Genomic DNA, 17,206 nt, shown 5'->3' on the forward strand with positions numbered 1-17,206 from the left:
CCCAAGCCTTCTACAACACCACATTCCTGAGGGCTGCATCAAATGGAACATATCTATCGCTTTAGTTCTTACAGCTGGGAGACACTAGGTAGGAAGTTTTCTGGAACCACTGCTTAAAGTCACATTGTTTTGCTAGACTCTGTACATCTCATGTAGATTTCACCAGTCTATTGCTCTAGTGATAAGACTGTCTGTGTTAATTTTTTTTTTAAAAAAAGAAAGCTCATCTGAGCACTCTTAATTGTTGCCCTGAAGAGTGGGAGGAACTCTTGCCGGTTGGGTGGGGAAAGATAGAGAAGAGTGAGAAAACCTAATACAAGCCAAACACATGCTGTCTCTCTTTGCTTTCCCTGTGAAGGGAAAGAAAAAGTCTTGCTTGCAGAGGTTTCGGAAACCGCGGAGATTCTCTGACCTGAGGCACAGTGAGTACTAGAGAGGAGAAAACATGTGGATTACAGAGTATCCAACCCAAAGGGGTTATACCCTTAATGCGAAAAAGATGACAAATGTGATAAATGACTTCTAACTTTCTAAAAATGGTCTCTCACAAAATAAACATTGTATCCATCTGTTATTATCAGAAGTGTTAGATTTTTACCTTTAGTTTCCGCAGCTGCCCCTCCATGTCAACTTCTAAAGAAGGAAACATTGACTTGTACTGGTGAGCCAGATTTTTGAATCTGTAAATACCAATAATTAAAATAGGATATGCGTAGACCTTTTATGCCTCATTCCCTTGCTTTAACAATCGTTGGTTTCTATTCACAGAATACCTCAAAGTAAGAGATCTCTAACAAAGGTGCATGAAGTCCACATGAGATCACGCAATGGACCACCTCTCCACTGGTGCAGAAGAGCCACAGCTATGCTTGTTAGACCCCCATCAAAGACCGGGATGAACCATTTCCCTAAACTCAATTTGTTTGTAGACTACTGAAGTGCTAAACATTAGTTCTGTGACTGTTCTCCTATCCCAGAATCCCACCTCCATATATTTAACAAGGTTGCTAGATAGAATTATTATACAAGAGTACAATTCACAATACAAAAATAAGAGCTGCATGTTTGATTCAAATACCTCGAAGAAAATTCATCAAAGTCTGAGAGAAGGTCGCAGACCCGAAGACCTGTCCGTGCAGCTTTGGAAGAATACGTTGGTCCAATTCCCTTCTTTGTTGTGCCGATACTAGCGGAGCGAGAAAATAATACATTGAGTCAAAGGATGGGAAAACAAATCTCATGACAAGATGGCTTTAAATATGTTATAATTGGAATGGCTCAAAAAAGGATAACTTTTAACTTTATAATTAAAACTCCTAGAACGGTGATGCCGAACCTATGGCACGGGTGCCAGAGGTGGCACTCAGAGCCCTCTCTGTGGGCACGCGCACAGAGTTCGTCATGCGGGGGGGGCAGAAAATCACCCCCTTAGACACACATCTAGATTGGCCTGGGCCATTGAGTACAACGTGCACATACCGCGGTGAGCAGGGAGGACTTGGCTGGCAGGCCTGGTGCCTGTGCTCCGGGTGGCTGCTGCCCGAGTGGGGGTGGCGCTGAGGAGGCAGAGATGCTAGAGAGGCACAGAGCGGTGCGCACGGGACTTGCTGGAGATTAGAGTAGGCTGGCCCCTGCTCAAGCAGGTGGGGCGGAGGAAGGGGGAGCCAACCGTTTTTTTCTAAACTAAAACCTCAGCATTCAGGTTAAATTGCCGGGTTGGCACTTTGCGATAAATAAGTGGGGTTTGGGTGGAAATTTGGGCACTCGGTCTCAAAAATGTTCGCCATCACTGTCCTAGAACAAAAGGTTTCGCCCTTCTTAGATGTCACTTGAAATGTTGGAGTTGGGGGGGGGAGAAGAGGACCAATGTTCAGACACTTGTGAACTGGAATCTGAGCATAAGGCAGGTACAAACACCCTCCCCCCAAAAAAAACCAGAGCACATGTAGCACAAAAAGAATTGGGGGGCGGGCAGGCTATTCTCTTATGGGCTACCCGAATGGCACCACCGAATTTACCCTCTCCTTGGACACCCTACCTTGAGAGGGGCCCTCTGTTTCAATAACCAAGATATATTTCCACCAACCCTGTCATTGCCTTCATTCGCACGGTTTCACAGCAGATCTGCAATCACTGAGACAGCTACAAAGTCACTGCTGTTTCAACAGGTCTGCCTTGCGGTTCCCTCCTGCAGGACTGGAAAACGGGGCATGTGACAAAAAGCGAATTCCTGCTGAGGTTCCTGTGGGTCTGTCAGTTGTCCATGCCACGCTCCCATATCTTTCAGAGCTATTCATACTAAGATAGCTAAGTATCGCTTTCCACTTCATTGACCTAGTTAAACCCAGCATATAGGGCACGGCGGGGGCATACCAGAAGGAAGAGAAGCATGACAGCTAGGAAAAGTTAGACATTTACTAAGTCACTAGAGATGCTGCCAACATTTAGGGGTTGCGTACAGATTTTTTTTTGTTTCTTCCAGTAAAGGCGGAATCTGTATCTGCTCAGGGAAGTCTTCCCTGCCGTTGAACGGGTCCAGAGAATGAGATCCTGGCACACAGTGCGGGCTCTGCTGCCAAATTAGTGCAGGTGTGCCAAAGGAGCACACCTGTAATTTTCACTATGCTCTATCTAACCCTTAAGTATCCCTTGCTGCAATTAGGCCCCTTCCATGCATGCAGAATAATGCACTTTCAATCCACTGTCCATGCACTTTGCAGCAGGATTTTACCGTGCGGAACAGCAAAATCCACTTGCAAACAAGAGTGGCTTGAAAGTGCATTATTCTGCATGTGCGGAAGGAGCCCTAGATTCTTAAATAACATGGGAAAGGTATTTGTAGAATTGCTCATGATTCCTTAGGCTAGGAGAACATCATTATCTCTGTGGAAGTTTCAATGTTATAACTCTAACGCTATTGTGTACCCTGCTCTACAGGCATTTTTTCAGTTTAGAACACTCTCATCATTTCTCAGGTGCAGGATGAGGAAACAGGCGTGATATCCCAAGATGTGGGATCTCTATAGCCGGTGCAGCAAAGCAAACAGGTATGTAACTTGAACCTGGGACTGAGCCCGAGTCAGGCACCATATCTACCTCACAAAGCTGTAGAGGGGAATCAAAATCCTCATCTACACCGTTGTCCTGAGCTTTTTGGAGGAATGGCAGATTACAAATGCAATTCAGACGCAGAACGAAACGTTTGCTACGTCATAGTTTTCAGAGGAGGGACCCCCAATATTGGGGACTCTGTTCTGTACCGTGTAGCAACCAATAGGCCAACCAAGCCCAATCTTGTCAGTGCTCGGGGGCTAAGCAGGGTCACCATGATCAGTACTTTCCGCAAGGCAGACCTGTTGAAACAGCAATGACTTTGTAGCTGTCTCTGATTGCAGATCTCATGTGAATGAAGGCAATGACAGGGTTGGTGGAAATATATCTTGGTTATTGAAAGTACTGATCAGATGCAGTTCAATGTAGCAAAATGTAAAGTGAAGCACATAGGGGCAAAAAATCCAAACTTCACATACACGCTACAAGGGTCAGTGCTAACAGTCACAGACCAGGAAAGGGAGTTAAGTCTTAGGTGTTGGATTCCATGAGATATCCAGCTCAATGCGTAACGGCTTCAATGAAAAAGGCAAACTCTATGCTGGGGATCATTAGGAAAGGAGTTGATAATAAAACTGCAAGGATTGTCATGCCCTTATATAAAGCATTGAAGATGCGACCGCACCTGGAGTACTAATGTTATTCCAGTTCTGATGCGCCGCATCTCAAAAGAAGGATATTGAAGAGGTAGAAAAGAATTAAGAGAAAGGGCAGCGAGGATAATTGAGGGACTGGAGCACCTTCCTTATGAGGAGAGGCTGCAGCGTTTGGGACTCTTTAGTTTGGAGAGGAGACGTCTGAGGGGGGATGTGATTGAAGTCTAAAAAATTATGCATGGGGTAGAAAATGTTGACAGAGAGAATTTTTTCTCTCTTTCTCACAATACTAGAACCAGGGGGCATACATTGAAAAAGCTGGGGGGAAGAATTAGGACTAATAAAAGGAAACACTTCTTCATGCAACGTGTGATTGGTGTTTGGAATATGCTTCCACAGGAGGTGGTGATGGCCACTAACCTGGATAGCTTTAAAAAGGGCTTGGACAGATTTATGGAGGAGGAGTCGGTCTATGGCTACCAATCTTGATCCTTCTTGATCTGAGGTTGCAAATGCCTTAGCAGACCAGGTGCTCGGGAACAGCAGCAGCAGCAGCAGGCCATTGCTTTCACCTCCTGCATGTGAGCTCCCAAAGGCACCTGGTGGGCCACTGCGAGTAGCAGAGAGCTGCACTAGATGGACTCTGGTCTGATCCAGCAGGCTAGTTCTTATGTTCTTACTTGGATGGGAGACTCAAAGAGGTCCAGGCTTGTTACACAGATAGAGACAATGACAAAGCAGCTCTGCTCAACTCTAGCCTTAAAAACTCTATGGTACTGTGGTCTCCATAAGTCAACTGTAACTTAAACAGCACCCTATTACTATTATTAGCCTATACCAGTAAGCTGCAAGATTTATATTCTTTACCGACCAATGCCAAATCGAGTAGCAACAATTAAGATATATAATTACTTTTTCCCCTCTTGGGCTTGCCGCTGAACTTCTTGAAGTCCATCAACTGCCTGATGAAAATCAAACACTGCACAGCAAAAGGAAAAGTTAACACAAAAGAGGTTGAAGGGAAACAAAAACAGAGTTTGCTTTTTCAAAATATCATGTACACATATTTGCAATTTCAGAGGCCAGGTAACCAAGGGGGGGGGGGGGAGCCCAGGTGACTGCTAGCAGCAGCATCTGCCAGAGCAATTACAGTTCTTATTTACGGCCCTGAGTGAATCTGAGTGCCAGGTTTTTTTTTAAACTCTGAGATAAGAAAAGCCCATGCAATGCAAATAATAAACTGGAGTGACCATTCAAAATTCCCACAACACGAAAAATGGCCCACCGCTTGCTTTTGCTGGTACTTTACTCCCTCCAACTAAAACTCACCAATATGGGCTCGGTCCGATATGATCAGCCTTTTCTCCCAGTCTCTTAAACCTGTTGGGGGGAAAAGTGCAGCCAGTTTAGATTATTTTTTCAAAAAAAAACACAAAACCCTCAATATATAAACTGTAAATTGCCTTTCCCCCCAAACACTCAAAGGCTGATTACCCACTGGTGCTCTGGTGTTCGGTGAAATAGGAAGCGTATCAGGGCAAGAAATGTTGTCCCAACATGCTTCCTGTTTGCGGTGGACTGAGAGAGGAAGAGTGCCCCAATGCACTTCCTTGTGCACCGCACGTGCTTCTTACTTTCCCTGGAGAAAGCAAGAGCACTTCTGGTGCAACTTTTTGTGCCAGAGGGGCGGGGTGCGGCTGGAAAATGCCCGCAGTGGGTAACTGACCAAAGGCCATGTGCTAAAAAACCTCAATATATGAAATCGATTTAAAAAACACAAAAGTTGAAATGCAAAAGACCTCCAAAGATCATGTCAACCACCATCTTGTCCCTTCCTTAAGAATGCTTTGAAATAAAACTGCTTTATTTTTCTAAAGTTTAGAACATGTTTATTTCAAACAAATTGAAATGTACGTACAAATAACATAATAATCACAAAAAATGGTTACATAGTTATTCCCTAGACGGAAATACTCAAAAACATTAATTATTATCCTTCTATAAAACTATTTTAAATAATCTGCTTTAAATAATCAGGGAGGGGGTACTTCTCTCCTGTTTCACAAAAAAGGACCAAAACAATAGCTCTTAGTGGCTACATTTCTAATTTTTATGGCACCAATATGTTTGATACATTATGAAGACAGTAATGAAGACAGTAATGGAGAGCCAGTGTGGTGAAGTGGTTAAAGCAGTGGTGGTGAACCTTTGGCACTCCAGATGTTATGGACTACAATTCCCATCAGCCCCTGCCAGCATGGCCAATTGGCCATGCTGGGAGGGCCTGATGGGAATTGTAGTCCATAACATCTGGAGTGCCAAAGGTTTGCCACTACAGGGTTAAGGTGTTGGACTAAGATCTGGAAAACCCAGGTTTAAATTCCTGTTCTGTCATGGAAATTTGCTGAGTGACCTTGGGCCAGTAACACACTCTCAGCTCCAACGCAAGTATAGATAAGAGACTTCTATGGAATCACATGGGCGTGATGTGGAGGCAGACGATGGCAAACCACCTTTGAAAACCCTACAGGATTGCCATTCATCAGCTGTGACTTGACGGCACTTTACCCCCACACAACGAAGCAATGGATGATCCAAAGCTAGTCATTCTATAATATTCTTATATTACCTCAATGCCCAAAACATTAACCTTAATCTAATTCCGCATTGATGTTACTGAAAATCACAACTGATGGCCCTCAAAGAATACCCATGACTAACAGACTTTGTTCCCAGTCCGTCAGTGGGGATCCCTGGACCATTAGAACATAAGAACAAGCCAGCTGGATCAGACCAGAGTCCATCTAGTCCAGCTCTCTGCTACTCACAGTGGCCCACCAGGTGCCATTGGGAGCTCACATGCAGGATGTGAAAGCAATGGCCTTCTGCGGCTGTTGCTCCCAAGCACCTGGACTGTTAAGGCATTTGCAATCTCAGATCAAAGAGGAACAAGATTGGTAGCCATAAATCGACTTCTCCTCCATAAATCTGTCCAAGCCCCTTTTAAAGCTATCCAGATTAGTGGCCATCACCACCTCCTGTGGAAGCATGTTCCAAACACCAATCACACGTTGTGTGAAGAAGTGTTTCCTTTTATTAGTCCTAATTCTTCCCCCCAGCATTTTCAATGGATGCCGCCTGGTTCTAGTATTGTGAGAATACTAGTATTGTGAGAATACATTCTGAACATTTCAGCTGGGCAGTCCATGCACAGAAAGGCCAAAGGAGTACCAAAACATGGACAGATGAGGAAACTGGAGAGGAGTGGAGAGTTGTGATTTACCAAGCTACAATTGTACATTGAGACATATTTAAGCAAGACGCCATCATCAGCAAGGAAGCGCCACAATTACAAGATTAATGTCCATTTCTGTTGCAGGGCAAGTGGGCCTGCTCCTCTATCTGGAGGGTTCTTCTAAACCATCCCCAGAAGCAGAACAGCTCCACTGTTGAGGTCAGTTTTGTGAAGGACAAAAGCTGACATAGCAAATTTCCTAAAGTTTGATTCATGGCTACACCCAGTGAGCAAAGGCACAAAAGTCGCCTGAACCTTTTTTTTACAGACCACAGGTCTATCAAGGACAGCATCATCTCCTTTGACCTGCAATGGCTTTCCCAAGTCTCAGCTGGAGGTATTTCTTATCTCTTGTTATCTGCTTCTTTTAACTGGAGATGCCAGGGGTTGAACCCGGGACTTTCTGCACACAAAGCAGTTGTTCTACCACTGAGCCAAGGGCCCTGTTCTAGCTCCCAGAATACAAACACCTGGAAGAACAAACAGTTCACTGTAAAGCAGTGAAGAGATCATCTTCTTTGCAATGCATATATGACCTCCAGGGTGTGTTCACATCTTAAGGTAAGCTTTCAAGTATTAAGACCTTTCACCTACATACCATATTTTGAGGGACTGAATCCATAAGAACAAGCCAGCTGGATCAGAGCAGAGTCCATCTAGTCCAGCTCTCTGCTACTCGCAGTGGCCCACCAGGTGCCTTTGGGAGCTCATGTGTAGGATATGAAAGCATTGGCCTGCGGCTGTTGCTCCCGATCACCTGGTCTGTTAAGGCATTTGCAATCTCAGATCAAAGAGGATCAAGATTGGTAGCCATAAATCTGTCCAAGCCCCTTTTAAAGCTATCCAGGTTAGTGGCCATCACCACCTCCTGTGGAAGCATGTTCCAAACACCAATCACACGTTGCATGAAGAAGTATTTCCTTTTATTAGTCCTAATTCTTCCCCCCAGCATTTTCAATGTATGCCCCCTGGTTCTAGTATTGTGAGAAAGAGAGAAAAATTTCTCTCTGTCAACATTTTCTACCCCATGCATAATTTTATAGACTTCAATCACATCCCCCCTCAGACGTCTCCTCTCCAAACTAAAGAGTCCCAAACGCTGCAGCCTCTCCTCATAAGGAAGGTGCTTCAGTCCCTCAATCATCCTCGTTGCCCTTCTCTGCGCTTTTTCTATCTCTTCAATATCCTTTTTGAGATATGGCAACCAGAACTGAACACAGTACTCCAAGTACTGGCACTGTTTTGCATCTGAAACATTCGTATATGACATGAGGCACTATTTCTACACAATTCCCAGATGTCCTTGCTCAACCATTCAGGAGAGCTTTGCCCAGCTATCACTCTGGAGGAAATAACGTCACAAAATTCAGGGGCTTGTTTCCACGGTGAGGTTTTGACTTTGATGAAACCCACACAATGTAGAACTCAGGGAAGGCTGCTCAAGCTCTGCTCGGAATTAAAAAAACTCAGAAGGGGCCAATAAAAAGTTCACTTTAAAGCAGCGAAGAGATCCTCTTTCCTGCAATGAATCCACTGCAATTTGGAGGTCACACATATATTGACTTGTGGTAGCAAGTGCCACTGATTTGTAGCTGATTTATGGCAACCCCACAACGTTTTCAAGGCAAGAGATGAATAAAGGCAATGATCCCCCATTGCTGGCCTCTGATGTCTTTGGCGGTCTCTCATCCAAGCACTTAACAGGATCAACCCTGCTTAGCTTCTGAGATCAGGTGGCCAACCTATGGCGCTCCAGATGCTCATGGACTACAATTTCCATCAGCCCCTGCCAGAATGGCCATGAACATTTGGAGTGCCATAGGTTGGCCATCCCTGGGCTAGCCTAGTCGATTCAGGCCAAGGTATATAGAATACAGTCAGCAAGGACGTAGGTAAGGGGGGTGTCTCCCCATTGCATGTCTGAAGCTCCGCCCGCCGTTTGTGGGTTTTTTACTTTTAAAGTGTTTTTTCAGTTTTTGGCGTGCAGGGGGTGCAGTTTTCAGGCTATTGTCAGGTGACACTCCTGATGCTACCAGCCAAGTTTAGTGAAGTTTGGTTCAGGGGGTCCAAAGTTATAGACCCCCAAAAGGGGTGCCCCATCCCCCATTGTTTCCAATGGGAGCTAATAGTAGATGGGGCTACCTATTTGAGGATCCATATCTTTGGACCCCCTGAATCAAACTTCACTAAACCTAGGTGGTATCATCAGGATAGTCTCCTGATGATACTACCCACGTTTGGTGAAGGTTGGTTCATGGGGTCCAAAGTTATGGACTCCCAAAGGGGGTGCCCCATCCCCCATTGTTTCCAATGAGAGCTAATAGAAGATGGGGGCTACACATTTGAAGGTCCATAACTTTGGACCCCCTGAACCAAACTTCACCAAACCTGGGTGGTATCATCAGCAGGAGGAATGCCTAAAGATACCACAGAAAGTTTTGGTGCTTCTAGCATCTCAATAATTGTACCCCTAATGGCAATACCCCCCAAATTTCCCCAGATTCTCTTTTTAAATCCACCCCCTTCGGCATGGATTTAAAGGGAGAATCCTGAGGTCCCTAGTTTAAACTTAGAAGGTGCGACTGTTTCAGGGTGGGGGATAATCCACCCCAAAACAGCATCACTTTCAATGTTGTTTTAACTGGGGACCCCAGATTCTCCCTTTAAGATGGATTTAAAAGGAGAATCTGGGCTCCCTAATTTAAACACAATTGAAAGTGATGCTGTTTTGGGGTGGATTCCAGCATCACAGCAGCCGCCCATGCGGGGGGGAGGGGCACGCAAACCTCAGATTTTGCACTGGACTCCATTTTCCCTAGCTACCCCTCTGCCTGGAGGGGAGGGGAAGGGACTGCCAGCTGCCAGCTGGGAGCACAGCTGGTGGCGGGGCGGGGTGGGGTGGGGTGGGCGGGGCAGCGGAGTCTGCCGTCCCTTGCCTCGGAGAGCTGCTTTTATAAGTACTGAGGCCGAGGGAGGGGCTTGGGGAGGCATGGCCATGCCCCCAGGGGTGGGTGGGGGCGTGGCCTCACCCCCAAACACCCCTTCATAAAAATCTATACCTACGTCACTGACAGTCAGCATATTACCACTTGCATGCAAATGGGTTTTCATTCTCCACCCCTTTCTTCTATCCAGGATCCAATGAACCACACAACTCAGTTCTGCAAGCCCAAAGATGCTTTGGTTTGCATTTCTCAAAGCCATGCCCTGTACTTATGTACTTATTTATACTACTGAACATCATCGAGCATCAAATTCTCCATCGTTATACCAACCTCACGTTTTCAAAGGTACCCAAATGATTTGCTACAAACCTTTCTTTTCATTTTTTTCAGCTTCTTCGAACAAGCCTGGTAAATGTATAACGACCCCATTACCTAAAAATGATACACAAAAGATCTGTTATTAAGACAGGAATATGGGTCAGAATTGCAAGCAGGAGCATATGGAGTTGATCAGTCCTTTCAAAATTAGACGTGCTGGTATTGGGTCAATCAAATCTTAGATGTCCACAAAAAGTTTTACCGACTCTGTCAAGAGACTAGTCCGTAGTCTCTTGCTCAAAACTTTGGTTCAGGCATGAGGCCCGCAGCTCAAAGAAAACTGTTCTCTGAGCACCAAGGTCAAGCTGATAATGTCAGAGAGGGAAAGATAAGGGGAAGACTAGAGACAAATGCAGGCAGAGGCGTAGCTCCAAGGGGGCTGCCCGGGGGGGGGGGGGGCAACATACCGGGCACGCCCCCTGTGGGGGTGTGGCAGGGGTGTGGCAGGGACATTCCGGGGGCATGGCAGGGGCATTCCTGGTCAGGGGCAGAGGACACACCAATACACTGGGCGCTTTTCTCCCTTGCTATGCCTCTGAATGCAGGTCTCATCTGCCCTCAATGTTTTAAGGTCACCTTTAGTGGGTCAAAACGTTTCATCTTGGGTATGCAAGAATTTATGGGAACTTGTCAATTGGATCTGAGGCAACTGCAGAACACCAGAAACTAATCTCACCTAATTGGTTACATTACCGGGACAGTCAAAAACTGCTATCATCTCACCTCCTTCCCAGAAGTCTAAAGATACAGCCTGATGCCAGCTGTTCCTCCCAGTGCCTGTTACGTCCGCAAGGCATTCTACACAGTTTTTAAGGTCAGGGCCGGAAACTTCTTTATTTCTTCTTTCCCCTTCCCCTTTTAACATTTAGCTTGATGCAGAGATCGAAGAGAAATCAAAAACACCCCCCCCTTCTATGTGTCATTTTGGTTCGTCTTAATGGAAGATCCTACGTGGCTTTTGTTTTTGGATTTTTCTTTGTGCCAACACCGCTACTTTGAAGAAGCTTTCAATGGCCCCCAATACATCAACAGAATCAGCTCCAGTTTAAAGTAGGGAGCAGATTGCAACCACTACCTTAACATTTTGTGACCTCTAGTAATGAAGCATCTATTTACAGCGTACCATAACTCTCCAAGCTGGATGTTTAGACTTACCAATGAAAGAAATTGCTTTTGGATTGATTATGCCACTAGGAAAAAGGTGAAAATCATATTCTTTTCCGTCAACCACCACCGTATGGCCTGCATTATTTCCACCCTGCAAAAAAATTAAACATGTAAAAGATTTAAAAGTGTCAGTGATTAGGTTAAGACTTCATTTGCATGGGCTCCAATTGTGCCTAGTTCTGTAAATACACTTAGCTTGCTGCTTCAATGCATTTAATCTACAGTATTTATTCAAATGAAAGGCAAGGTGTTTTTCCGCCTTGGTAAGCTATAAAAAAAGGTTATCTTGCATTCATATTCAAGCTCCAGTAAAATCAAGTAATTTGTACGTTTGCATACATGTAACATTTTTAAGAGTGTTATATTATATTCAGGATTGTAAATATGGTATGCCCAGAATTTACCTGTATTATTTCCCTTCCCTACTTAACTTCCATTGTCCCCCCTGGTTTTCGCTACATAGCTGTGCAGCATAACAGCACACGAACATTTTACTAGTAAACTACGCTGGTCGTTCTCCAGGACCTACAAACATCAGCCAATAATCAGTGGCTTGGTTAAATATTTAACAGTGCCATCCCAAGCAGAGAGATACCTTTCCGTGTCAGTTAAAGTCAACAGGTTTACAAGGCAATAATTTTGCTTAGCACTACACTGTCAATCCCTGTACAAGCAGGTGGAAAAGTCACTGTCTGACTCCAGCATGGCGTAGTAATTAAGAGCAGTGGACACTAATCTGAAGAACAAGGTTTGATTCCTGGTGCTGTAGATGGATCTTCCCAGAAGTGCCGGGCCAAGAGTCCTTGAACGCCAGAACTAGCCTGCTGGATCCGGACCAGAATCCATCTGAATTGGCATTCACTACTGTCGCCAGTGGCCCACCAGGTGCCTTTGGGAGCTCACATGCAGGATATGAAAGCAATGGCCTTCTGCGACAGCATGCTCCAGAGCACCTGAAGTCTGTTAAAGGCATTTGCAATCCTGAGATCCAAGGAGGATCCAAGATTCGTGGCCATAGATGCGACTTCTCCTCCATGAAATCACGGTAGAAGCCCTTTTTGAAGCTATCATCCGGTTAGTTGGTGATCAACATCTTGCCCTCGGCAGCAGCATTCCAAACTGAAATCTACGCGTTGTGTGAAGAAGTGTTTCCTTGTATTAGTGCTAATTCTTCCCCCCAGCATTTTCAATGGATGCCCCCTGGTTCTAGTATTGTGAGAAAGAGAGAAAAAATTCTCTCTGTCGCTTGTTTTCTACCCAGCGCGGTATAGACTTCAATCATATCCCCCCTCAGCTGTCTCCTCTCCAAACTAAAGAGTCCTAAACGCTGCAGCCTCTCCTCATAAGGAAGATGCTCCTTCCTCATAAGTCGTTGCTAGACCTCTCCTCTCTGAATCTGCCTAATCCACTTCTGCAACTGCCCGGCCCTGCAACCTCTGCCAGTGAATTCCACATTTTAATCACTCGCTCTGATTACTGCATCAATACCTGCTCTCTGTTTTCAGTGCCTGGCTGGGAACGTTCACTGGTCTCATCCGCTTAACCGGTCTTACGCGGTCACCGCTGCACCTAAAGGAATGCAACCCTTGCCCTTCCGGCTCTCCGCCTTCAAACTGTGTTTATTTCCAAAACACCCCTGGGTCCTCGCTGAAGGTATCCTCTCAGTTTCTAAGCGAGCCGCCTTTGTCGTGTGTATGTGACCGGGAGAAGCCGGCACGTGTTTGCACCGTTAAAAGCAGCACGCCAAACATCCTCGGCGCAAACTTCTTTCCTGGAGCAGACGCTTTTGTCGAAAGGTTAAACAGTCCTTGCGTGCAGGTAGTAAATCAGCCCAGACAATAATGCCAAAGCCATGTTCTTCCACTGCAGGGGAAAGATGGGACCTACACCACAGATGTAACAAGATATTTGTTTTAATCACTGTAACAGAGGAAGCAACAAGTCTCAGAGGCCCAGGCTATGCCATGCTAGTAATTTTCCACAGATTGTTGTTGTGCTGTATAGGGTGGAGGGGCTGTGCCTTGGGGGGAGAGCACCTGCTTTACATGCACAAGATCTCCGGATTGATCCCTGGATTTTTAAAGAAGGATCACACAGGTGGTGATAGATTCACAGAGTTGGAAGGGGCCACGTAGCCATGTAGCCTCAGCCCCTGCTCAATGCAGGACCAGCCTGGAGCAGGAGTGTTGAAATAATTTGTTACCAGCCTGGAGCAGCAGTGGCGTAGTGGCTAAGAGCAGGTGCACTCTGATCTGGAGGAACCGAGTTTGATTCCCCGCTCTGCCGCTTGAGCTGTGGAAGCTTATCTGAGGAATTCAGTTTATCCTGTACACTCCCACACATGCCAGCTGGGTGACCTTGGGCTAGTCACAGCTTCTCAGAGCTCTCTCAGCCCCACCCACCTTACAGGGTGTTTGTTGTGAGGGGGGAAGGGCAAGGAGATTGTCAGCCCCTTTGAGTCTCCTGCAGGAGAGAAAGGGGGGATATAAATCCAAACTCCTCCTCCTCCTCCTCCTCCTCTTCCTCTTCTTCTTCTTCTTCTTCTTCTTCTCAGGGCCGGATAGAACATAAATGTGACTTGGTCAGGCCGGGAGTCCAGTGTGTATGTGTTCATGGCTGTCTTGGCTGAGAACCCACCACAAACTCCCCAGCCCAGATTGGCACTGGAGTGGTGGCTGCCTCAGCTTGAAAGGACTTACCAAGCCCACGATCGGAGCAAGAGTGGGGGTTGCCTCAGCTGGCTCACGGGCCTGACAAGCCCTCTCAAGGGGCCAGATCCAGCCCCCTGGCCTAGAGTTTCCCTGCCAAGTGTCTGTCCAGCCGCTGCTTGAAAACTGACAGTGAGGGGGAGCTCACCACGCCCTAGGCAGCCGATTCCTGAACTATGAGAGCCAGCGTAGTATAGTGGTTAAGAGAAGGATTCTAATCTGGAGAACTGGGCTTGAGTCCCCACTCCACATGAGTGGCGGAGGCTTATCTGGTGAACCAGATGTGTTTCCGTACTCCTACATTCCTGCTGGGTGACCTTGGGCTACTCACAGTTCTCTCAGAACTCCCTCAGCCCCACCTACCTCACCAGGTGTCTGTTGTGGGGAGAGGAGGGGAAAGGAGCTTATGTAAGTCACCTTGAGTCTCCTTACAGGACAGAAAGGTGGGGTACAAATCCAAAATCTTCTTCTTCACTACTCTTATGTAAAAAAAAAGGATTCCTAATGTCCAGCCGGTACCTTTCTACCTGCAATTTGTACCCATTATTGTAAGACCTGTTCTCTGATTACAATGGGAGCAGCTCCCAGCCTTCCTCTAAGCGACAGCTTTTCAAATACTTACAAGAGAGCATTCGTGTTCCCCTCAACCTCCCCTTTTCCAGATGCGAAAGATCTTTAGTTGACATCCTAGAAAACAGCTGCCGGTCAGAGGAGGCGATACTAACTTTGCTGGACTGAAGGTCTGACTCAGCCTGAGGCGATTCCATATCTGTAAACTATGCTGGCTCACAATGTCCCTTTGATTACCCACGTCCACCTAGAAGACCAACTGGACTGAGTACTTGAAAGATCACGTGTGCAAGTTTTCCTAGGGGATAAGCTTTCAAGAGCCAGAGCTGCATTTGTTGGACATCAAATGGTTGATTATTTCCAAACGCTTCTTCCCTGTTTTCACCCGCATATGATCATCTTCCACAAAACCTATCAACCTTACAGCATTTTTAGAGGTGTTGTGTGGTTTCCGCTTCCGCTCGTCTGTGTCTCAAGCATCTCTGGAACGGCGATTCGAAACTTTCGAAGATGCCAGTTTATGGCGAACGCAGAAAATGCCAGCGCCAGAATTACGCCACACGCCCGAAACCAGCTTTACAACACCCTGTGCGATTCCGCCGGAAAGCCTGCCCTGGAGGGTTTTCCGGGCTGTGTGGCCTGCCCCAGCAGCATTTTCCTGACGCTTCAAGGCGCTCGTGTTCAGACTTCTTGAATGGCATCTGTTCCTCTGAAGATGCCAGCCACAGATGCAGGCGAAACGCCGAGAGAAAAATGCTTCTACTAAGAATACCGTGCGGCCACGGGCCCCTCGAAACCACACAACACCCCAGTGATTCCGGCCGTGAAAGCCTGGTTCTGGAGGGTTTTCCGGGCTGTGTGGCCTTGTTCTAGTAGCATTTTCTCCTGACGTTTCGCCTGCGTCTGTGTCTGACATCTTCTGAATGGCATCTGATCCTCTGAAGATGCCAGCCACAGATGCAGGCGAAACGCCAGGAGAAAATGCTACTAGAACACGGCCATACCGTCCGGAAACCACACAACGCCCCAGTGATTCCAGCCATGAAAGCCTTCGACAGTACAGCACTTTTAGAATTGCCAGTAAGAGAGTCTTGGTTCCCTTCCACTGAATTACAGCAAGATCTCCCAAGGGAAGCGACCGTTATCCAAGAGTGCGATCTTTACCCAGTTGTCTACTCATATCAGAAAAAAGAGGCCGCGAAAAGGGCAACCCAAGGGCCTCTTTGGACTTAAGTTTTCAATTGTCTGCTTCTGATTGTCACGCGGGGTCGGTAAGCTTAGATTTTTCCTCAGAGCGCTGGAAGCCAGACTTGTTTTCTTCCAGAGCTTCGGTAACTTTAAACTTGACCTTCTCATACAGTATTTATAATACTGGTGATCCTGGAGTGATTTTTTTTTCTTCAGCGCCCACAGGAGAAGCCTGGGTTTAAAATAGCAACGTCACTGTGAAGTTTTAAATCATCCGCTGATATGAAGCCAGACTCTTTCTTCAGATGCAAGAAAGTACCGAAGCAGTGCCCTCCGACTCAGTATCAGTTGACATGTAAATCTGGTTTGGAAGGGTTCATACAAAAGGAATGGGTCTTTTCCACCTCAGGAATATTCCTGAGGTGCACATTTGCCTGGCGTGTGTCCCCCTTTTATTAAGAAGAAGAAGAGTTTGGATTTATATCCCCCCTTTCTCTCCTGTAGGAGACTCAAAGGGGCTTACAATGTCCTTGCCCTTCCCCCCTCACAACAAACACCCTGTGAGGTAGGTGGGGCTGAGAGAGCTCCGAGAAGCTGTGACTAGCCCAAGGTCACCCAGCTGGCGTGTGTGGGAGTGCACAGGCTAATCTGAATTCCCCAGATAAGCCTCCACAGCTCAGGCGGCAGAGCTGGGAATCAAACCCGGTTCCTCCAGATCAGAGTGCACCTGCTCTTAGCCACTGCTCTTAGCCACTACGCCACGGCTGCTCCACTGCTTAAGTGGATTGTTTATTACTACCCTAGATTTATTTACATTCCGCCACAGTTTGCTTGAGGTAATTTACAGCACAATCCTATGGGGAGAACAAATCAAGTAGTGGAGGTGGTCCGGGCCTGCGCCAACTCGTTTGATCCCTCCGTCAGCACAAGGGGGCAGCCTCAACAGCGGAGGGGGCAAAGGCACCAGCAGCCAGTGCCTTGCAGCAGCAAAACCAGGAAGTCAGGGCCCGCAAAGCTGCACTGGCATCCAATCAGGCCCTGGCGTGGTGGGTGGGGACTGAAGCTATCGGCTTCCACCCTGGCTTTACAGGCAGGTACACTGCAGCCCAGAACTCAGACCTTCCGGAGCAGCAGTGGCGTAGTGGTTAAAAGCAGGTGTGCTCTAATCTGGAGGAACCGGGTTTGATTCCCCGCTCTGCCGCTTGAGCTGTAGAGGCTTATCTGGGGAATTCAGATTAGCCTGTGTAC

General features: G+C 46.7%; 2 protein-coding genes across 2 annotated transcripts in view; both read right to left on the reverse strand.

The window, feature by feature from the left end:
• LOC125426857 (SERTA domain-containing protein 2-like) overlaps window positions 1-17,206 on the reverse strand; it is a 751,974-nt gene that overhangs the window by 629,601 nt on the left and 105,167 nt on the right. The gene's annotated exons all lie outside the window — the stretch shown is intronic.
• Window positions 1-17,206, reverse strand: part of ADSS1 (adenylosuccinate synthase 1) — a 41,278-nt gene that overhangs the window by 14,200 nt on the left and 9,872 nt on the right. Inside the window, exons 2-7 of the mRNA XM_048485665.1 lie at window positions 11,481-11,583; window positions 10,317-10,379; window positions 5,037-5,087; window positions 4,620-4,686; window positions 1,079-1,186; window positions 599-680 (exon numbers count right to left, since the gene is read on the reverse strand). Of these exons, the coding sequence (XP_048341622.1) occupies window positions 599-680; window positions 1,079-1,186; window positions 4,620-4,686; window positions 5,037-5,087; window positions 10,317-10,379; window positions 11,481-11,583 (474 nt within the window). The remainder of the gene's footprint in view (window positions 1-598; window positions 681-1,078; window positions 1,187-4,619; window positions 4,687-5,036; window positions 5,088-10,316; window positions 10,380-11,480; window positions 11,584-17,206) is intronic.

This window comes from Sphaerodactylus townsendi, linkage group LG02 (genome assembly GCF_021028975.2).
Source record: "Sphaerodactylus townsendi isolate TG3544 linkage group LG02, MPM_Stown_v2.3, whole genome shotgun sequence".
Classification (NCBI taxonomy): domain Eukaryota; kingdom Metazoa; phylum Chordata; class Lepidosauria; order Squamata; family Sphaerodactylidae; genus Sphaerodactylus; species Sphaerodactylus townsendi.